The sequence below is a fragment of the Lampetra fluviatilis genome, chromosome 76, assembly GCF_964198595.1.
Source record: "Lampetra fluviatilis chromosome 76, kcLamFluv1.1, whole genome shotgun sequence".
Classification (NCBI taxonomy): Eukaryota; Metazoa; Chordata; class Hyperoartia; order Petromyzontiformes; family Petromyzontidae; genus Lampetra; species Lampetra fluviatilis.
In genome coordinates, this window is record NC_136350.1 from 2,507,052 (window position 1) to 2,530,204 (window position 23,153).

The 23,153-nt window shown below is 47.4% G+C and overlaps 1 protein-coding gene across 1 annotated transcript in view; it reads right to left on the reverse strand.

The window, feature by feature from the left end:
- Positions 1-15,768, reverse strand: part of LOC144953419 (transmembrane protease serine 11E-like) — a 28,255-nt gene extending 12,487 nt beyond the window's left edge. Inside the window, exons 1-4 of the mRNA XM_078883995.1 lie at positions 15,713-15,768; positions 14,787-14,980; positions 13,860-13,913; positions 364-496 (exon numbers count right to left, since the gene is read on the reverse strand). Of these exons, the coding sequence (XP_078740121.1) occupies positions 364-496; positions 13,860-13,913; positions 14,787-14,980; positions 15,713-15,768 (437 nt within the window). The remainder of the gene's footprint in view (positions 1-363; positions 497-13,859; positions 13,914-14,786; positions 14,981-15,712) is intronic.
- Positions 15,769-23,153: the final 7,385 nt, after the last annotated feature.

A 23,153-nucleotide genomic window follows, 5' to 3' on the forward strand; every position in this document is an offset into this window, starting at 1 on the left:
CGAGAGGGTGGATGGCCAACACAACGCCCGACCGCCTTTGTCTCCCTAGTAGCGATGTTTACACACGACATTTTAGGCTGAGTTGACCTCGGGGAGACCAGTTCAGATATATAATCGTCACCGATGGTGACCGCGAGCAGAAGTCGAACTCGGGTTGCTGGGTACGTAGTGCAGCATGATAACCGCTACACTACCGCTACACAAAGGAGCAAAGATCCCCCGTATAGCCTTAACAGACTGTAGGGGCAAGTGCTGTTAGCGAGCACCACAAAGGAGCTCACACACATACACATACACACGCACACACACACACATGAATACAAACGCGTGTATGTTTGTCAGTCTTCTCGTGTACATACGTACGCGTTGCTGATGCAGTGTGCGCAGGTGAGGAGCCACTGGCTGCTGATCACCGTGGCACTGCACGTGGTCGCCTCGTTGTAGGTGAGGTTCACGAGCCACGGGTTGGGGAAGCCGGACATCGCCTTCCCACAGGCTGCGTGCGGCGTCACACGGGATCACAAACGGGAACGGCGTTCATTCTTGAGACAATAGTTGCCCACACTCCCCGAAGTCGATGTCACGACCACACAGACCGGATCGTAGCTCGGATCCTAAAATGCCTCTCTTTCTCGTGCCAATCGATCACCTCTGACGTGGTGACAGCCAGAGATCAGAGGTCGCAACCGGGTACCCGATACCCGTACCCTACCCGATACCCGGCTACCCGTACCCGGCCGGGTATGGGTACAGGTACCCGTTTGCGACCCTGGTGCGGCCGGGTACGGGTACGGGTAGGCCGTGAGTCACTGGTGAGTAACCGTTTGTCACTCATTTCCCAACGTCTTGTCTCTTCTCACAATTCAAGTTCATAGAATCAACCCACCCGCGCCTGCAACATGGCTTCATCCCAGAGATCGCAATCGGGTACCCGTACCCTACCCGATACCCGGCCGGGTACGGGTAGCCGGGTATCGGGTAGGGTACGAGTACCCGTTTGCGACCCTGGTGCGGCCGGGTACGGGTAAGGAATCAAAACCCGTTTGCGACTTCTGCCAGAGATGGACAGAACCGCAGCCAGGTGGCGTTGGTGTCACCAAGACTGCCAGAGTCGAGCGGTAAAGTAAAAAAATCTCGTTTGGCGGGATTAAAAGAACAAGTATAACCCGTAAAAACAAAGTTTTTCACTATAAATCCTTTATATGCGTGGCGGCTAGAGTCCTCTCGTCCTCTGGCTTGAGATGGCTGCCACCTATGGGTCAGATTATTGCATGCCACCATTAAGCAATTGGTAATTAAATATAATATTTTTGTCCTAAAAAGTGTAACATTTGGGAAAAAAAATTCACGAACATTAATTGTCACGCACATCGAGTCTGTGTGGAAAATGTCAGCTCGATTGGATCACGGGAAGTGGGTTAAAAAACGACCGAAAGATTTGCACGGTCGTAAGCAAGCAAGCAAGCATGGAACTTAATATAAAGGATTTAAAAATGGCTGAGCCCAACAAACTTCACAGAGGTCGCTTCAAAATCAGAATAATCAGAAGTGAATTTCCCACTGAGTGAAGCCCGTAGAGCGAAAAAGCTATTTTTTTAAAAGGCGATTCGACCGGCAAACAGCATCAAAGCATCTTCTTGGTTTTCTTGGTTCTTTCGGTAAAGTCACGTAGAAGGGAAATAATAAAATAATACAAATAAAACAATAAAATACATAATATGACTTTGAAACCCCCCCCCCCCCCACCTCCTACGCATTCCACAAGTAGTGACTAATCCCATATCTGCATTTCCCATAAATATGCTAAATTCCTCTTGATATGCAAATTCCTTTGTCAAGGCGCCCCTTCCCCGCCTCCAACCCAGCAGCTTAAATATACGCTGCCAAGCTTGGTGGTGCCCATTCAGACGCTGTCTTTCCGACAGACCTGTTCTTCACCTGAGGACGGCTGCTTGCGTTGTGGCCATAACGTCGTGAGAATTATTTTATTATGTTTTATTTTGATTATTTAATTATTTCTCTTCTACGTGACTTTACCGAAAGAACCAAGAAGATGTGAGCATCTCTCGAACACAATGAATTATTAAAAAGTAATTAAACATCGCAGTGATACAACTCCACCTGCCTCCTGACGCTGTGATCTGGCTTGACCACCCGAATATTAGTTGTTGCTCTGAATCTACATCAGCCGAACAGAAGAGGAAAGATCCAAAGCTCGGTCAATGCTCAATCAATTCTCGATCACAGACACAAGCATTCAAAGTGTCATAGTTCGACCACTGCATTGAAAAATGTTGATACTCCTACTGATACTCCTGCTGTTATGGAGTGACTCATGCTGCCAGCTACGGCTGCAAAGTTTGGTCGTACATGGTATGCATATTGTTTATTGTTAAATTTGAATCACAGTTCTTAGGATCACTGCTACATTGTTTTTATAGCTTTATTTTGGTGATTTCGAAAACGTTTTGGTTTAGCCATATTTGTTTGTTGTAGTACAGAGTTAGACTGATAACTTTAATCTAAATTGTCTTGTGGTTGTTATTGTTTGACTTGCATCCCACTGGGATTTTTTGCACACAGCGTTGAAATACGGTGTTTTTTCTGGAAGACTTTTGCTGTTTTTTCCTGGATTTTTCTGTTGCACATAGTCACTTTAAGATGTTCCTTGTTCATGTTTTTGTTTGTTGCGGTTGCACCCGAGTCAAGAGCCAAATGGCTCACAGGGCGATACCTAATGAATGAAACTGAAAACTGAAACTGAATATAGGCGCGTATTTAAAACGTCATAACTCAATCACTGCTCGAGCACATGAAACACACATTCAAAACGTCATAGCCCGATCACTGTTCGATCACACATACCAAAATAACTGAAACTGAAACCAGTGGCGGCTCCTGCAAAATCTCTCAGGGGGGGCAAATGTCTGGATGATTGATACGGATAAGGTCCACCCATGCAATGGATAAATTAACAGCTTAAGCATGTAAAGGCAACTTCACTTCTTTAATATTAATGAAAAATAAAGTGACTCTTACAATACATCTTGTTTGTTTCTATACTCACTATTAAAACAAACCACTCAAGTTTATTTTATTAAAGATTCCACTAGGTGGCAACAAATTATATTGTTGGATGAAACGTGCTTACGTATGATGACGTAAGCACGTATGATGACGTAAGCACGTATGATGACGTAAGCACGTTAGGGCGTGCCCTCCCGGAAGCCATAGAGAATGCATTGCAGCGCCCCCGTTCGAAAAAAAACATCTTTGAATGTAAGTCTATGGGACCACTCGGGGCGATTCCCAGCTGGAGGGAAATCGCCCAAAAAGAGGCGGTACTCCACAGAACGTAGCATGACGCTGATTGGACTATATCCAGAGGCCCAGTGACGGCTAGCGTGAATCTGTGGTTGAATGACATTGGTGGTGCGTCGCCCAATCGCCCTAATGAAGAAACCGCCCCTGACTGAAACACAGAAAGGTATTCAAAATGTCATACCGAAAAAACCTAAGAGTATGAATCCTTGCAGTCACGGAAGCTTCAAAGCTATCTTCACTCCTTTGAAGGAGGAATGGACGAGATTCACTCTTGCTTACGTAGAGGTGGTGCGTGCTGGCAGGGGGGGATCGTGTGACAGCGCGTGGTGGGTGGCTACATCGCGGTCCGCAGGCGGGTGTCCACATCGCGGTCCGCATAGGCCCCGCCCCCTGGAGCGGAGGGCTATGTAAGGCGATGCGCAGCAGCACTCGGGGAGAAGTCTACCAGTGAAGACAGAAGACGGAGGAAGAGATAGGGCCCTGAGACCCCTAGTCCCGCTGCCCTTGTAAGGGCCGGGGCTCTGTGCGGCTCAGAGGCGAGACCTTGGGATTCACAGCCCGATGTCCTTGTAAGGGCCGGGTTGTGTAACCCAGAGGTCGGGGTCCGTGCCTGGCAAGGCAGGTCCGATAGCTCCCTGTGGGGTGAGTGTAGCCAGAGGGCCTGAGAGCGTGGCCGAGTTAGGCACGCGTAGCGTAGGCTGTATCTCGGCTGTATCTGTTACTGTTACGTGAGTGTTAATAAATAAGTGCTGCCCCGTCAACTCGTCTCCCGCCGTAATTGAGATATTACACTTACATGACAATTGAGTGGATAACAAATCTAATATTGCATCTTTAATCTGCTGTTATTACTCCATACGATAGAAGAAGACTACCATTGTCTTGTGCTTCAGCAGTGGAGTAGCAAAACAACGTGAACTCTCTCCTAAAATCACTCTCGTGGTGCTGGCAGACCTCGACGTTGGTATTGAGCTGCTGAGCCACATTGCTGCCTTATGGGGCCGTCCATAAATGACGTCACGCGATTTTGGACGAATTTTGAACCCCCCCTCCCTCCCTTCGTCACACGGCGTCACAAAAAGTCAGACCCCCCCCCCTTCAAATATGACGTCACAAAGCTCTGCCCCCACCCCCCAAAAAATATAAAAAATGCTTCAAATCGCTTTAAACTATTGTCATTGTAGTGCGTATTGAACGTGGCGCTGCACTCTGATGTTGTAGGAGAAAACATTTATTAAAAAGTATATTTAATTAAGTAGAACGTGTTGTCCATATTTATTTAACGTCGCGCATTTTGATGTGACGTCACGTTTCTCAATACTCTTAAATGCTTGACATCCATTCTAAATGTGGAAATTAAAAACCGGAAGACCCCGAAAAAAAATTCCATGTGACCACGGCTAGAGAGATAGACAAGCAAATTCCAAATATACATCAGGCGTCAGGGTCGGGTTCGAACCAGCGATCTCCTGTTATACCAGGCGAGGTTGATATCCACCACTGTGGCCTTTCTATTCATCGTTGATTCTTCCTCCTCTGTCGTCTCTGCCTCTCTATTCGAGAGCGAGTGACCTCTGTGAGGTCGCGGCGGTGGTGTTACGAGGCGACACCGCTGTGTCAGAGTTGAGCGATTTCGAAAGGAGCGATTTGGTTCGCAAGGTTGATGCGCCCTCAAAAGCTGTGGTGGCCGTGCTGCCGTGTTAACATTACGTGAGGTCGTGTGTGGGGAGGGGGGTCACGTTAAGGTTATAGATGTAGGGATTTATACGCAGGGCGACAACTGGAATGAATACATTAAAAATAAATGCTCGGAAAAAGGGGATAGGAGATTGGGGCAAAATCCTCCAAAATGTACAGATTTGGTGGAAAAGAGTGATAGAGGGGAGAGGTTTAACACGTAGGCTTTCGCGACCAATATTATTCATAATAAACGTGTTTGGGTTTAGATCGCGTTATTTATAAATGTGTCGTAACCCTCCACCACCCGACACGGCCAATCAGCAAAAAAGTGTCACGTTGACAAAAGACAAATAGTTCACTGCTTTAGCCCACCGGTGTGTTGAAGAGCGAATTGCCCGATGATGCTGGATGTAATTACCAGCGAAACGTCGTACTCAAAAATTGTAAATGTTGTGGATTCACTCTTCAACACACCGGTGGGCTAAAGCAGTGAACTATTTGTCTTTTGTCAACGTGACACTTTTTTTTTGCTGATTCGCCGTGTCGGGTGGTGGAGGGTTACGACACATTTATAAATAGCGCCATCTAACCCCAAAAACCTTTTAATATGAATTATTATGAGAGGGGAGAGGGTTGATAAAGGAGGTTGTTGGACGACAGCTCCAGGAGTCCAGGGGAAAAAGTCTGAAATCAACCAACGGTGTCTGGGGTCCTGGTAAGACTCCCACTGCCCTACCCTCCCTTCCCTGCCATACCATACGAGCAGGGTTGACATGCACACAATCGATGGACGTGAAGACTTCTCTAGGGTAGATTCCATAGTAATAGGTTTTTACCCTTTCAACTGGTACAACAAACTGACACCTTTATACAAGGCATCATGTTTGCAATAACCACAACACAAGCAGTCAAATTGCAAACAAAAAGAAACAACTCTGATGATGATAATGATATGCACTGTCCTTGAAGTTGTGCCAGTTGAAAGGGTAAAAACCTACTACCATATTTTGCCACTGGTAAAGAAGGTCTCATAGTGTAAATTCTTACCCCGAGCTGTCAATACTCTGATAGTGCGCTGTTTTTGAGTTGTACGCCTTGTGGCGTCATCTGGTCCAACACCAATGGAGACTAGGCTCTAAGAAAAGCTGTCTCGGGTGTGGACCAATCAACTTCAAGGACAGTGTATATCATTATCATTATCAGAGTTGTGATCTGGTCCCGTCTGTAAAAGACGTGGTTCCAGACATACAGTACCCTGGCGTCTACAAACTAAGTTGCCTCTGTGGTAGCAGTTACATTGGAGAAACCAAACGACATGTCTCGGACCGCATCCGTGAACATAAAGCAGACCTGAAACACGGTAGGACAAACACCTCAGCCGTGGCAGATCACTGTTACAATTCAGTGGGCTCACATGACATTGACTTCTCCAAGACAGAGGTTCTCTGCAAGCCATCTGGCTACCATGAGAGATTCGTGAGGCGATCCACATATACAAACACAGAGACAATCTCAACCGAGAAGATGGATTCTGGCTCAGCAATCATTGGAAGGACGTAATAAACCATTTCGGATCTTAACTGATTGTTGTTTACGTTTACGGTGACTTTCAGACCGCAGTCCACTCACTGGCATTGACTGTGTATCTTGTGTTCTCCACAGGGAATGGATTCTTTGCTCCGCTGCGGGTCTCCTACCACCGCTCTCCCATTGACATGTTTCGTTGTTTTTACATACTATTAACATTCCCTCCCTTTGTTACTGCTACCCCCTACCCCCTCCCTTTGATGCTGCTAATCCTGCATAATGCATGGGCATAATATAACTTTGAAACCCCCTCGCCCACCTCCTACGCATTTCCCATAAATATGCTACATTCCTCTTGATATGCAAATTCTTTTGTCAAGGCGCTCTTCTTCCACCTCCAACCCAGCTTATATATACGCTCCAAGCTTGGCAGTGTTTGATTCTTCACCTGAAGACGGCTGCTTGCGTTGTAGCCGAAACGTCGTGAGAATTATTTTATTATGTTTTATTTTTATTATTTTATTACTTCCCTTCTACGTGACTTTACCGAAAGAACCAAGAAGAAGAGTTGTTTCTTTTTGTTTGCATTTTGACTGCTTGTGTTGTGGTTATTGCAAACATGATGCCTTGTATAAAGGTGTCAGTTTTTGTACCAGTTCAAAGGGTAAAAACCTACTACCATGATGTTATTCATTCTGTCACGGATTCATTCTATGATGATAAAGCGCAACTATAATTGGGTTGTGTGTGTGTGTTAGGGTTATGCGACGCGTAGGAGGGCCACAGGCGGCCACAAGGGTTGTCAAGAATCGACAGATTTAAACAAGTATAAAAAAAATGGATAAGAAAAATATTTTAAAAAATTCCAACAATTAACCATTAATGCCTAAAAACTGTTAAAAATAAAAAAAATACAGTGTCAAATATGGCACTGCTGTTAGTGTTTTTTTTTTACTGAACACCAAGCCTTTAATATGCAAACTGACATGCGCATGAAAGCAAGATGCACGGTAACTTTATTGTGAGTATTGTAACATTTACATATAGGCTTTATTAATAACTGTCAATGTTAGACTGTCTTCTTCTAAACCCAATACATGGTGCAACCAAAATAAAAAAAAAGATAATATATAGTGTATATCATCTTCTTGGTTTTTTCGGTAAAGTCACGTAGAAGGGAAGTAATAAAATAATAAAAATAAAACATAAAACAATTCTCACGACAACGCTGCTTGCGTTGTGGCCGAAACGTCGTGAGAATTGTTTTATGTTTTATTTTTTATTATTTTATTACTTCCCTTCTACGTGACTTTACCGAAAAAACCAAGAAGATGAATTCCTGCAGTCACGAAAGCTTTAAATCGAAAAATATAGTGTATAGTCTAACATTGTTAAAAACATCCGTAGATATTTCAACATAAGTGAGTCGGAAGAAAGGAGGGGAGGGGGCAAAGTCGTATCTTGCATAGCCCCTCTGTTGAAATAGGTAGCTGCGCCCCTGCTTATGAGTGTTAGTGTTGCGCGTTGAATGCAACGATGAATGCCATACCCTTTGCTTCTTTCGGTAAAGTCACGTAGGTAGCACCATGTATTGTGTAGGTACGTGACTTTACCGAAAGAACCAAAGAGTATGGATTCCTGCAGTCACAAAAGCATCGAATCAAGATGAATTTCATCTAAAACTATTTAAACTAAACCATTTTTTTCATTTTACTAGGCCTCACTGAGCTATACTCTTAGGGTTTTCTCGGTAAAGTCACGTAGGTAAAAAATGAAATTAAAATTAATAAAAATAATAATAAAATAAAATCATAAATCACGACGTTTCGGAGGCAACACAAGCTTCTGTCTTCAGGTGGAACAGTCACAGCACGTTTGCTGTATCAAGTTTATTTATTATTTTATTTTATTAATTAAAATTTTATTTTTGACCTACGTGACTTTACCGAAAAAATCCAAGAGTATGAATCCTTGCAGTCACGAAAGCTTCAAATCTAGAACTCACTGAGCTATGTAGCCAAATACTCTACACGCGCGATGTAGATTTTAAAAAGCGGGGGATAAATTCACGCGACCACGGGGATAATATGCATGAATATGAATGTGTCAATTCTAGATTTGAAGCTTTCGTGACTGCAAGGATTCATATTCTTAGGTTTTTTCGGTAAAGTCACGTAGGTAAAACATTAAAATTAATAAAAGTAACCGTCACAGCCACGACAGCTGTATCAAGTCGTGGCTGTGACGGTTCCACCTGAAGACGGAAGCTTGTGTTGCCTCCGAAACGTCGTGATTTTTATTTTATTTTACTTTTATTAATTTTAATGTTTTACCTACGTGACTTTACCGAAAAAACCTAAGAATATGAATGTGTCATTAAAGCCGCCACCCCCCGACACAGCCAACTAGTAAGGTTTGTCACGTCAACAAAAGCCAATTCGTTACTCGTTCAGCACACCGATGTGTTGGAGAGTCAACCCACCACATTGACAATTTGAGTACCGCGACGTTTCGCTGATGATTACAATAACTAGCTTCATCAGGCCACAGGCAGAATTGTGGAAAATCCTTCTGTTATGGATCATATTGGTCACGAAAGCCTACTTGTTAAACTCCAAATATACAACGTGCGTCAATATCGGGATCGAACCCATGACCTCCTGTATATCAGGTGAGGTAGTTAACATTTCCTAGCCACCGTGATGATGATGAGAGAGAGAGAAACGCAAACTCCAAATATACAACACGCGTCAAGGGGTCGGGATCGAACCCACGACCTCATGTTTAAAAGGCGAGGTAGTTAACATCTCCTAGCCACTGTGATGATGATGAGAGAGAGAGACACAGACTCCAAATATACAGCAGCAGGCATCGTCAGAGGTCTGGATCGAACCCACGACCTCCTCCATACCAGGCGAGGTAGGTAACATCTCCTAGCCACTGTAATGATGATGAGAGAGAGAAACGCAAACTCCAAATATACAACACGCGTCAAGGGGTCTGGATCGAACCCACAACCTCATGTTTACCAGGCGAGGTAGTTAACATCTCCTAGCCACTGTGATGATGAGAGAAAGAGAAACGCAAATTTAAAATTACAACACGCGTCAAGGGATCGGGATCGAACCCACGACCTCCTGTATACCAGGTGAGGTAGTCAACATCTCCTAGCCATCGTGTCGTTCGAGGCCAAGCATGAGCTGACGGAGCCACGCATGCGACGAACCCGTTTGGGTGCTTTATTTGCCATGCCGAACTTTGACAATAATAATGAGTGGAAACAACGAAAAAAAACCAGTTTTCCTTGCTTTTGTGTTTTTTTTTTTTAACAAAAGCATATTTTATGTACCTGGTACGGGCTTAGGAGAAACGTGAAGCAACGCAAGTAATGTGAACACCCCCACCCTCCCCCCTGTAACAATGTGAACTGATTCACCATTGTCTCGTATCTCACGTGGTGGCGCTTTCACAGTACAGCGTCTCGAGGGATTACCGTCGGTATGACTATTTTAGTACACAATCGACAGCAGGTACAAGCAAAATTGGCTTGCATAGTGCGCATGCATAATGTAAGTTCGGTTCCCATACAAATAACCAAAACGGCAATGGATACCGATGCTCATTTATATAAATTCATTAATCCCCCCCCCCACTTCACGCAAGAAGAGCACACAAGTAATGTCACAACATCTACCCCTCTACAGTATTTAAGGAACGAAACAGGAGGAATCTTGATTTGAAGCTTTCGTGACTGCAGGAATCCATACTCTTTGCTTCTTTCGGTAAAGTCACGTTGATAGAAAATCAACAGACCACGACGTTTCGATCGCAACACAAGCAATTGTCATCAGTTTCGATTTAAAGCTTTCGTGACAGCAGGGATTCATCTTCTTGATGAATCCCTGCAGTCACGAGAACCGTCATCAGTTCTAGATTTGAAGCTTTCGTGACTGCAAGGAATCATCTTCTTAGGTTTTTTTCGGTAAAGTCACGTAGAAAGTAAAATAAAATAAAAACAAAAATCACGACGTTTCGGAGGCAACACAAGTCTCCGTCATCTTGATACAGCTAATCTGGCTGTGACGGTCCCACCTGATGACGGAGACTTGTGTTGCCTCCGAAACGTCGTGATTTTTGTTTTTATTTTATTTTACTTTCTACGTGACTTTACCGAAAAAACCTAAGAAGAACCGTCATCAGGTGAGACAAGCACAGCAGGAGAACTGCTGAAGCAGTGGAGAGGCTAGGAGAGTGAGTGAGAGAACAGGCTAGCAGTGGAGAGGCTAGGAGAGTGAGAGATAGAACAGGCTAGCAGTGGAGAGGCTAGGAGAGTGAGAGAAAGAACAGGCTAGCAGTGGAGAGGCTAGGAGAGTGAGAGATAAAACAGGCTAGCAGTGGAGAGGCTAGGAGAGTGAGAGAGAACAGGCTAGCAGTGGAGAGGCTAGGAGAGTGAGAGATAGAACAGGCTAGCAGTGGAGAGGCTAGGAGAGTGAGAGAGAGAGCAGGCTAGCAGTGGAGAGGCTAGGAGAGTGAGAGAGAGAACAGGCAAGCAGTGGAGAGGCTAGGAGAGTGAGAGAGAACAGGCTAGCAGTGGAGAGGTTAGGAGAGTGAGAGAGAGGGCAGGCTAGCAGTGGAGAGGCTAGGAGAGTGAGAGAACAGGCTAGCAGTGGAGAGGCTAGGAGAGTGAGAGAGAGAACAGGCTAGCAGTGGAGAGGCTAGGGGAGTGAGAGAGAGAACAGGCTAGCAGTGGAGAGGCTAGGAGAGTGAGAGAGAGAACAGGCTAGCAGTGGAGAGGCTAGGAGAGTGAGAGAGAGAACAGGCTAGCAGTGGAGAGGCTAGGAGAGTGAGTGAGAGAACAGGCTAGCAGTGGAGAGGCTAGGAGAGTGAGAGAGAGAACAGGCTAGTAGTGGAGAGGCTAGGAGAGTGAGAGAGAGAACAGGCTAGCAGTGGAGAGGCTAGGAGAGTGAGAGAGAGAACAGGCTAGCAGTGGAGAGGCTAGGAGAGTGAGTGAGAGAACAGGCTAGCAGTGGAGAGGCTAGGAGAGTGAGTGAGAGAACAGGCTAGCAGTGGAGAGGCTAGGAGAGTGAGAGAGAGAACAGGCTAGCAGTGGAGAGGCTAGGAGAGTGAGAGAGAGAACAGGCTAGCAGTGGAGAGGCTAGGAGAGTGAGTGAGAGAACAGGCTAGCAGTGGAGAGGCTAGGAGAGTGAGAGATAGAACAGGCTAGCAGTGGAGAGGCTAGGAGAGTGAGTGAGAGAGCAGGCTAGCAGTGGAGAGGCTAGGAGAGTGAGAGAGAGAACAGGCTAGCAGTGGAGAGGCTAGGAGAGTGAGAGAGAGAGCAGGCTAGCAGTGGAGAGGCTAGGAGAGTGAGTGAGAGAGCAGGCTAGCAGTGGAGAGGCTAGGAGAGTGAGAGAGAGAGCAGGCTAGCAGTGGAGAGGCTAGGAGCGTGAGAGAGAGGACAGGCTAGCAGTGGAGAGGCTAGGAGAGTGAGAGAGAGAACAGGCTAGCAGTGGAGAGGCTAGGAGAGTGAGAGAGAGGACAGGCTAGCAGTGGAGAGGCTAGGAGAGTGAGAGAGAGAACAGGCTAGCAGTGGAGAGGCTAGGAGAGTGAGAGATAGAACAGGCTAGCAGTGGAGAGGCTAGGAGAGTGAGAGGACAGGCTAGCAGTGGAGAGGCTAGGAGAGTGAGAGAGAACAGGCTAGCAGTGGAGAGGCTAGGAGAGAGTGAGAGAGAGGACAGGCTAGCAGTGGAGAGGCCAGGAGAGTGAGAGAGAGAACAGGCTAGCAGTGGAGAGGCTAGGAGAGTGAGAGAGAGGACAGGCTAGCAGTGGAGAGGCCAGGAGAGTGAGAGAGAGAACAGGCTAGCAGTGGAGAGGCTAGGAGAGTGAGAGAGAGAACATGCTGGCAGTGGAGAGGCTAGGAGAGTGAGAGAGAGAACAGGCTAACAGTGGAGAGGCTAGGAGAGTGAGAGAGAGAACAGGCTAGCAGTGGAGAGGCTAGGATAGTGATAGAGAGAACAGGCTAGCAGTGGAGAGGCTAGGAGAGTGAGAGAGAGAACAGGCTAGCAGTGGAGAGGCTAGGAGAGTGAGAGAGAGAACAGGCTAGCAGTAGAGAGGCTAGGAGAGTGAGAGAGAGAACAGGCTAGCAGTGGAGAGGCTAGGAGAGAGAGAGAGTGAGAACAGGCTAGCAGTGGAGAGGCTAGGAGAGTGAGAGAGAGAACAGGCTAGCAGTGGAGAGGCTAGGATAGTGAGTGAGAGAGAGAAAACAGGCTATCAGTAGAGAGGCTAGGAGAGTGAAAGGGAGCAGGTGCTCAAGCATGGCAGGTGAGCAGAGCGAGCGGAAGAGTTGCGACGGAGTTACGGGGTGTTGAATAAAGTGACGCAGGAGAAAAATACGTTGTCCGCGTGAAATAACAGCACTGCACTCGTAAGGAATTGGCATGTTCTGTTTACGTGACAAGCCTTACTAGTTGGCTGTGTTAGGTAATGGCGGGTTTAACTCCACATTTATATATTTACGCAATCTAAACCAAAACAACCTGTATTATGGCCTTAACAGACTGTTGGGGCAAGTGCTGTTAGCGAGCACCTATGAAGGCCGGCACAACACACGGGTGGCCAGCACCACGCCCGGCCACCTTTGTCTCCCCAGTGGTGATGTTTACACCCTAGGGGACTCTTTTGAGGCCAAGTTGATCAAGGGGTGGCCCAAGACCTTTTCAGATAATCGCTATCACTGGCGTTCGTGGCCGTGAGCGGGAATTTAACTCGGGTCGCCGGGTTCATAGCTCAGCTGCGCTAACCACTGTGACACCGCGACCCACACTGACACACATGTATACGCACTGACACGCGCGCACTCCCCTGACAAGGTGACCAAGGTGCTCTGTAAACTTTCGGCTACTATCAAAGGTTTGTTCATGAAGCCATCCAGATATATAAACATAACCATAACTGCAACCGAGAAGATGGATACAAATTGAGCAATCATTGGAAGGATGTTATTAACCAGGTAAAACCTAACTGCTTTATATTGGTTGTCGTCTATTATATCTACCGGGTACTACTACACCACGCAGCGCTTCCCCCCCCCTATCCCACACCCTCACCCCTCCCTCTCCCCTATTGCTCCTCCCCCTTTCTTACCTATATAACTTCTTACCACGGCAACTCTCTCTCCCACTTCAGCAAAAAATGTTCTTGCTGTGGTTTTCCCACCCGATGATGATTGCTTGTGTTGCAATCGAAACGTCGTGATTTAATTTATTGTATTTCATTTTATACCTACGTGACTTTACTGAAAGAACCAAAGAGTAAGCTCCCCTGACACTCACATTTTGTAGACCGCGTCGCAGCATCATAGAAGTACTTCAGCTTGAAGCCTCGGCCTGCAGGAGGGAGACAGGCTGGTGTAAGCTTCCCGGGCGATGAGGAGACACGAGGAGGAGACGGGAGGGGGAGACACGAGGGGGAGACACCAGGAGGAGACACCAGGAGGAGACACAAGGAGCAAACACGAGGGGGATATGCTAGGAGGAGACACCAGGAGGAGACACAAGGAGGAGACACGAGGAGGAGATGCTATAATGAGACACAAGGAGGAGACACGGGGGGAGACACGAGGAGACACCAGCAGGATTGTTGAGGCAACATGAGCAGAGAATGCGCGATCCATGCAGCCAATTTTCGGCACTTCAAATGTAACCACAACAATATTTATTTTCACGTAATCAACTCTTGACTTGAATTTGAAACCTGAATTTGTTTTATTAATCGAACAGCGAGCTTGCAAATTGCCTCGGCTCTACCGCCCAGGATGCACCATGGTGGCGAGATATTAATTACCGCTCCTGGTGTACAAAAGATCGTGGGTTCGATTCCGACCCTGACACCGGTTTATTTGGGGTTTGCGTGTTCTCCCCTTGGTCGCGTGGATTTTCCTCCGGTACCTCCAGTTTTTTTACTTCACATTTAGAATCAACATCACGTGCTTAAGAGTATTTGGCCGCTGCTATACATTTCCACGTGATGATGATGATAAGTCACTTTCGTTGAGCTATCTTTGGCGATAGCCAGGTCGCTCCTGAAAAAGAGCTATATAGCTCGGTGAGCATTACCTTGTAAAATAAAAATACATCTTCAGTTTCAGTATGGGTCTCTGTGACTCTATATGAGTTAAGAGCAGTGGTTCTTAACTTTAACTGCAGCCTTGCATCCATTTGGTTCTCAATCGTAAAATGCTCTCCTCGGGAATTCGTTACCTTCCAGAGGCCCCGTGGAGTTGAGCACCAGGGTGAGGCTCTGTCCCGTCGATTTGAGGCTGTAGGGCGGCACGGAGCCACGCCCCGTTCCACACAGCACGGCCAGGGTCTCGCCGCCGCCACTGCCGCTGCTTCTGGGCTCTCCGTCCAACACCTCGAGGCTCTCGTTGTAGCACGGGGATTCATCGTTGAGGCTGCGCTCACACGAGCCACGGGCACAACAAAGGACAAAGATCCTCCCACCCCTCCCCCCCCCCCCCGTATAGCCTGTAACAGACTTTGGGGGCAAGTGCTGTTTGCGAATAGCACCTATGAAGGCAGGAGGAACCGGCTGCTGTTGTTCATCCTGAAGAAACCTTCATCTACGTTCTACGTCCTACAGAGTCTCCAACTCGTGGACCTGGACCTAAGCTGTGGTCCGGTCTATTTTAGCTAGTTACGTTGTAATTAGCGTAGTTAGCCTGGTGGTCACCACCACAGGTTGTTATTCTGTTAACCCGAATGTTGGTGTAAATAAATGTGTTGCCTCCAAAGAGTATGTCTGCGACTCAGTTGAACTCACTACAACTGGTGTCAGAAGTGGCCAAACGTTCTTTAGTAAGCTAGCCGTGGTGGATTATGTTTACGAGAAGCAGACTATGTACCAGGACGTCGGAAAATGAAGACGACAAACTCATCCCTCAAACAGCCCCGGGGATGACGACCCCAGAGAAGGGAGGCAAGATGCCTTCGGTGGAGCAGCGTGCCGACGGGGCACATCACAGCTCACCGCCGTCGGGGAGGGAGCGCCATACATAACACTCCTGCCTCACAGAGCTCCTCCAAGCCACAGCATCCATCATCGCGGAGCTCCACCGCGAGGAGCGAGCGGCAGAGGAGAGAGCAATGGAGCCGCGCGGGAATGCGAGTCGCGACACATCACACACTCGGCCCCTGAATCCACCTCACTCATCTCGCTCGGTCGGTTTTCGTTCCCGTGCATCGGTGCGGGAGGGTTCGGACTTTGATTGGGCCGACTGGCCGCTCCGACTCGGTCAGTGGTCGGAGCTGGCCCACAAAGTGATTGCAGCGACCGCAGGTTCATCCACTGTTATTGGATTGATAGAGGGGGTTGAAATCAGGATGCTCGTCGACACTGGTGTGTCGGCGACCATCATTTCCGAGTTGATCTATAATATCTTTGCCTCCTAAATGTCGTACCCTATGCCCGTTGACGCTCTGTGCTTTGCCAAAAATGGCGAAAATAACAGCGGAGGTGTGTATTGCGGATGTCAAATTGACGGGACCGGTTCTTGTATTGACGTCCCTTGCTATTCCTTGCTTGCTCAGGACTGACTTTTTGGGGAAGATGCCCCTGAAAATTTTGATTGATCAATGGTGCCTTGAATTACCATCCGGGCGTCGAATGGCATTTTTGCCATCTCCCATTCGATTGGGCACAGCCAACGCTACCGTGCAAGCTTTTGCGCGTAAGACAGTAAAGATTCCCCCTGGCGTGCAAATGTTGTTGGTTCCTTTACGATTGTGGAAGCCGCTAGACCAGGAGGCGACTACGGGAGAAATCCTCTTGGGACCCTCTAATACAGCCATTCGTGGGTTGATGTTAGTAGGGGGCCAGACGTTGGTATCCAATGATCATAAACCCTTAATTCAGGTCTTTAACGCAGGGTTAGACACATCGGTCATTCAAGAGGGCACCGTGCTAGCTCATGCATCGCCAGTGCTTTGTGAAGGAAGCATCGTTGGCAGTGTGGGGGCCACGTCAAATACGCGGCCACAAAAGGGTTCTGATGAGAGGTCGATAGATGCGCTTTGTTCGGAAAATGCGGAGTTGTCCGAGGCCCAGAGGGGAGAGTTGAGGGCGCTCTTGCGTGAATTCTCAGATGTATTTAGCAAAGGATAATTCGACATCGGCCGCACTACGCTTTTGAGTCACCACATCGATATGGGCGACGCCGCTCCCTTCCGGCAGAATCCCTACCTGCTGAGCCCTACTGAAAAAGAACATGTATGGCTAGCGGTTTGTGAAATGTTAGCCGCATATATTATTTCACCATCCACCAGCCCGTGGGGAGCCCCAATTGTTCTTGTTAAAAAGCAGGATGGTAGTTTTCCATTCTGTGTTGACTTCCGTAAGCTTAACAAGATATCTGTTGCTGCAGCGTACCCTCTACCTCAGATGGACGATTCCCTGGATGCTCTAGCAGGAGCACGGTTCTTTTCCACTTTTGACCTCCTATCCGGATTTTGGCAGTTGCCACTAGATAAAGCCTCTAAGCCCAAAACAGCCTTTTGTACACCACAAGGTTTATTCAAATTTTATCGGCTTCCGATGGGTCTTCATTCCACGCTGGCTACGTTCCAGCGATTGATGGAACTGGTTCTAGCTGGTCTCCAGTGGGGCTTGTGCCTAATATATCTCGACGAGGTTATAGTTTCAGCCGTATGTTTAAAGAACACCTCGAACGGTTACATGCTGTTTTTCTTAAAATTCGTGCAGCCAACCTAAAATTTTAACCACAGAAGTGTCACCTTCTCCAAAAATTTGTTCGGTATCTTGGCCACATAGTGAGTAAATCAGGTATTGCGACGGCCCCGGACAAAACAGCGTGTGTTTGTATTTGGCCGACCCCCGCGTCAGTGGGGGAGGTGCGGATTTTAATAGGATTTGCATCCTATTACCACTGTTTTGTCGCCGGGTTCGCGACTATCGCCAAACGTCTCCACACCTTGATGGCAAAAGGTCAGAAATTCCATTGGGGGGAGGAGCAGAAGGCCGCATTTGTTGCGCTCCGGGATGGACTGGTGAAACCCCCCCTCTCATCCGCTACCCAGACTTTCCCTTGCCGTTCGTCCTTGATACAGACGCTAGTAACACCGGAATTGGAGCTGTTCTGTCTCAAGTTGTCAATGGTGTCGAGAGTGTTGTTGAATATGGAAGCAGAGAGCTGTCTCCGGCCGAACAATGGTACTGTGTCACACGCCGTGAACTGTTGGCTATTGTGTTTTTTGTGCAACAGTATCGCCCCTATTTGTATGGTAGACGCTTTGACCATGCAGCGCTACAGTACGCACTGTGTAGTGAACAGCCGTCTGGCCAACTTTCACGCTGGTTGAAAGTCCTCCAGGCCTATTCCTTTACTGTTCATTAACATAGCCACTTCAGCATCCTCGCCGTCGAGGTCACCCTCCGACCTTACACTTACATGCACATTTTTTACCTGGCAGCCCTTTGATTGGTGGGAATCCACCACGAGCGCCACCATGGACCATCACTTACATTACAATTGGGCTACGATCATTTTAAACCTTTATAAACATTTGCCTTTAGAGGCTAACCCGCTTTTCCTGATGACGACCGCTTGTGTTGCGATCGAAACGTCGTAGATTTTTTGTTATTTTCTTTGAACCTATCTACGTGACTTTACCGAAAGACCCAAAGAATATGAATTCCTGCAGTCACGAAAGCTTTAAGTCAAGATTGTTTATCCATAATCGAGGGATTTTTTTGGTTTGATCCCGTAAATATAAATGTTTCGTTAAATTGTAAATGTTGGAGTGGGTTTGCTCTCCAACACATAACCCGTTAGCGCTGAACTAAGTAACTAATTGGGACGTTTTGTTTACATGACACAAACCCTTACTGATTGGCTGTGTGTCGGGGTGGTGGCGAGTTTAACGACACATTTATATTCACCAGATCTAACCCAAAAAAAAATCTCATGGATAATTTTGGTTGCGAAAGCACTACTACTACTACGCGTTAGGGCAGTGGTTCTTAACCTGGGGTGCATGCACTTCCTGGTGGTGTGAGACTTGGCCCGATTTTTGTTAGAAGGTAAATAATCGAACACACAAATTAAGCTACAGGCACGTATGTACAACTACTTCGTTTTATCAAACCATATGCATTTATTAACAGTATACATTGTTTTAACGATTGAGAACCAAAGGGGTGCAAGAGTGCAGTAAAAGTGAAGAACTACTGCTCTAAACGCATATTTATACAGATTCGTATAGACACACAAACTCAAACTAATCTCTTTATTTACCAGGTAAGGCCCACCGAAGCGACCTGGCTATCAAAACTGATAGCTCAAAGCAACGAAAGTGGCGTATCATTGTATGGCCATGTCTCGCAAGGCAAATACTCTAAACGCATGACTTTGATTCTAAATGTGAAGGGAAATAAAAACCGGAGGACCCAGAGAAAAATCTACGTGACCATGCTGAGAACACGCAAACTCCAAATATAAACCAGGGGTCAGGGTCCAAGGCTACAATAAAGGTTAAAAATCAATGTATTAGGGTAGTCCACAGTGTTGCTGATGTTGTTGTTGCCGAGTTGCTCATTGTGACGAGAGTGCGAGGCGTATGCTCGCTCGCTTACTTGATGCTCTCGAACGTGACCTTGAGCACGTACGGCGCCCTCGTGCTGATGGCGAACGTGAAGCTCACGGCTGAGGTGTTGGAGACGAAGTCGGCGGACGAGATGGAGCCGCTCGTGGCGTTGAACGCAGCGGTAGCTGTCGGACAAGAGCAGCAGCAGCAGCAGCGGGATCAGCAGAGGGGTGCGGGGTGTATGCGTCATGGGTTCAATTGAGGCGCACACTTAAAACTTTGAGGCAACACTGTTTATTAACTAACGTAACAGATAACTCAGATGTTAACGGAATAACGATATAGGGTGGTGACCACCGTTCTTAACTTAATTAGCACTTGAGGGGATGACTTCATAATGGGACCAGGACAGCTTAACAGGCTGCCTGGCCCACGAGCGGAGATCGGAGACCGAGGTCCATAGATGGCATCTTCATTCCCGGAGTTGAACAGCCCCGCTCTCTCTCGGGACGAGGCTTATAACTCCTCCGCCCTCGGCCACGCCCCCTTATAGATCCTTTGGGAAGGCCCGGGTCTCTCACCACGTGACCCTCGCACTCCCATCTGGGGGTCCCCTGGCCCCCCTTCGTCCGGTCACGTGCCCTATTGGGTTCACACGGTGTCACGGCCTGACGCGACCTCAGTGACACTCGGCCCTGCCCTCTAGTGAGTCATGCTGTGCCATGCTCACGCTGGTGCCATAGATAGGCACCCCCACCTACAGTACCCGTCATCAACTGGTACTGTCTCAACACAGTAGTGACATCATTTATGTCACTACATATGTATGGACGTGTGTAGAACTTATTTTGCACCGTACCTAGCCAAACGTGCTAATCGAAGGTGCAGGGAGAAGGACAATAAACTATGAGTCTCTGTATGAGTCTATGGGTCTCTGTGTGCGTCTATTCGGGCACATTGTGAGTCTATGGGTCTCTGTGTGAGTCTATAAGTCTCTGTGTGAGTCTATGGGTCTCTGTGTGAGTCTATTTGGGCACTCTGTGAGTCTTTAGTCTCTGTGTGAGTATCTGGGTCTCTGTGTGAGTCTATGGGTCTCTGTGTGAGTCTATAAGTCTCTGTGTGAGTCTATGGGTCTCTGTGTGTGTCTATTTGGGCACTCTGTGAGTCTATGGGTCTCTGTGTGTGTCTATTTGGGCACTCTGTGAGTCTATGGGTCTCTGTGTGTGTCTATTTGGGCACTCTGTGAGTCTATGGGTCTCTGTGTGTGTCTATTTGGGCACTCTGTGAGTCTTTGGGTCTCTGTGTGAGTCTCTGGGTCTCTGTGTGTGTCTATTTGGGCACTCTGTGAGTCTTTGGGTCTCTGTGTGAGTATCTGGGTCTCTGTGTGAGTCTCTGGGTCTCTGTGTTAGTCGATATCAACAGGGTTTATGTGGCTACTCTCTGGTTATATGCTCTCTGGCCTTCACCAAAGACAAAGATCCCCCATATAGCCTAACAGACTGTTGGGGCAAGTGTGTGTCTCTGTGCGTGTCTCCGTGAGTGTCTCTGTGCGTGTCTCCGTGCGGTTCTCTGTGCGTGTCTCCGTATCTCTGTGCATGTCTCTGTCTTTGTTTCTGTGTCTCAACACTCCCCGTAGACTCAACACTGCACTATAGACTCAACACTACCCATAGACTCAACACCACCATAGACTCAACACTGCACCATAGACTCAACACTGCACCATAGACTCAACACTGCACCATAGACTCAACACTGCACCATAGACTCAACACTGCACCATAGACTCAACACTGCACCATAGACTCAACACTACCCATAGACTCAACACTACCCATAGACTCAACACCACCATAGACTCAACACTGCACCATAGACTCAACACTGCCCATAGACTCAACACTGCACCGTAGACTCAACACTGCCCATAGACTCAACACTACACCATAGACTCAACACTGCCCATAGACTCAACACTGCACCGTAGACTCAACACTGCCCATAGACTCAACACTACACCATAGACTCAACACTACCCATAGACTCAACACCACCATAGACTCAACACTGCACCATAGACTCAACACTGCACCATAGACTCAACACTGCACCATAGACTCAACACTGCACCATAGACTCAACACTGCACCATAGACTCAACACTGCACCATAGACTCAACACTGCACCATAGACTCAACACTACCCATAGACTCAACACTACCCATAGACTCAACACCACCATAGACTCAACACTGCACCATAGACTCAACACTGCCCATAGACTCAACACTGCACCGTAGACTCAACACTGCCCATAGACTCAACACTACACCATAGACTCAACACTGCCCATAGACTCAACACTGCACCGTAGACTCAACACTGCCCATAGACTCAACACTACACCATAGACTCAACACTGCACCGTAGACTCAACACTGCCCATAGACTCAACACTGCACCATAGACTCAACACTGCACCATAGACTCAACACTGCACCATAGACTCAACACTGCCCATAGACTCAACACTGCACCATAGACTCAACACTGCACTGTAGACTCAACACTGCACCATAGACTCAACACTGCACCATAGACTCAACACTGCAACATAGACTCAACACTGCACCATAGACTCAACACTGCCCATAGACTCAACACTGCACTACAGACTCAACACTGCACCATAGACTCAACACTGCACCATAGACTCAACACTGCACCATAGACTCAACACTGCACACAGACTCAAGACTGCCCCTGTACATTAAGCTGTCCATCTCCTTAACCTCCTTCCGTTCCTTTCTTAAAGCCTCACCTCTTCTCCATTGCTCCCCCTCGCCCCTCCAATCTGTCTCCTTCCATCCTCTCAAGCCCTTCCGTGACCCCACGTGCCCTCGGTTACGGTCACTCATTCCTGGGCCCTTGCACCGCTCCCTGCCATCTAATTCACTCCGTTTTTGTTTCTGCCTTTTCCACGTAAAGCGCATAAAGTCGCTCTATAAATATGTAATAAGATTCGTAATAAAGTGTTTTTTTGGGGTTAGATCGCGCAAGTATAAATGCGTCGTTAAATCCGCCACCACCCGACACGGCCAATTAGTAAGGTTTGTCATGTAAACAAAACGTGCTAATTAGTTACTATTTCAGCCCACCGGTTGTGTGTTGGAGAGGAAATCCACTACAAGATTTACAATATGAGCACCATGACGTTTCGATGGTGATTACATCCAACCTCATTGGATCATATTTCAACCTTCCCTACAATTCTCGTAACTCACAACCCTCCTCGCACAACTGCATTGGCTCTCTGTCTACTAACGCTGCCCGTTCAAATTCCTCGCTGTTCTCCAAATCACTTCATGGTCTTGTCCCACCGCATCTTGCCACTCTTGTATCTGTCTATGTGACGCCTTCTCGCCCTCGACGTTCTCAATCTTTGCTCTCTCTCTGTCTCTCTGTCTGTTCCTCCTTGTGCTCAATCCACGATTTCACTCTTCATTGCCTTCTCGCCCACCCCATTCACTGGAACAAACTTACTCCTCCACATTGAGCAGTTACCTTCGCTCACTCGTTTCCGCTCCGCACTCAAAACTCGCTTATTGTTACCCCTAGCTCACCCCACGACCGCTTAACCTCCCCCTCATAACCGCGACCACTGTTACTGTTCACACTTCATATTCTCATTACACGGCTATCACGCATTCCCCAAATTCACGCGTCACAGATTTGCCCCCCCCATTGCTTGCTCTCGTCAATTTCGTTCACCTCATCTCCACCATTACATTCATATTTACCATCGTTAATTCTGTGTAAAGCGCCTTAGATGAGGTGCTATCTAAATAATTTTAAGATAGAAGATTTTTTGCCAGAATTGTGAAGAGATCTACCTGTTTCCTGCCTTAAATAGAGCAAGAGGATGAGATACGAACAACGATATCGACTCCTCCACCTGTTCTCGTCTCTACGGGATAGAGTGTTTCCCCCTCGCAAACGCGCCTGGGGGGGGGGGGGGGCTTTCT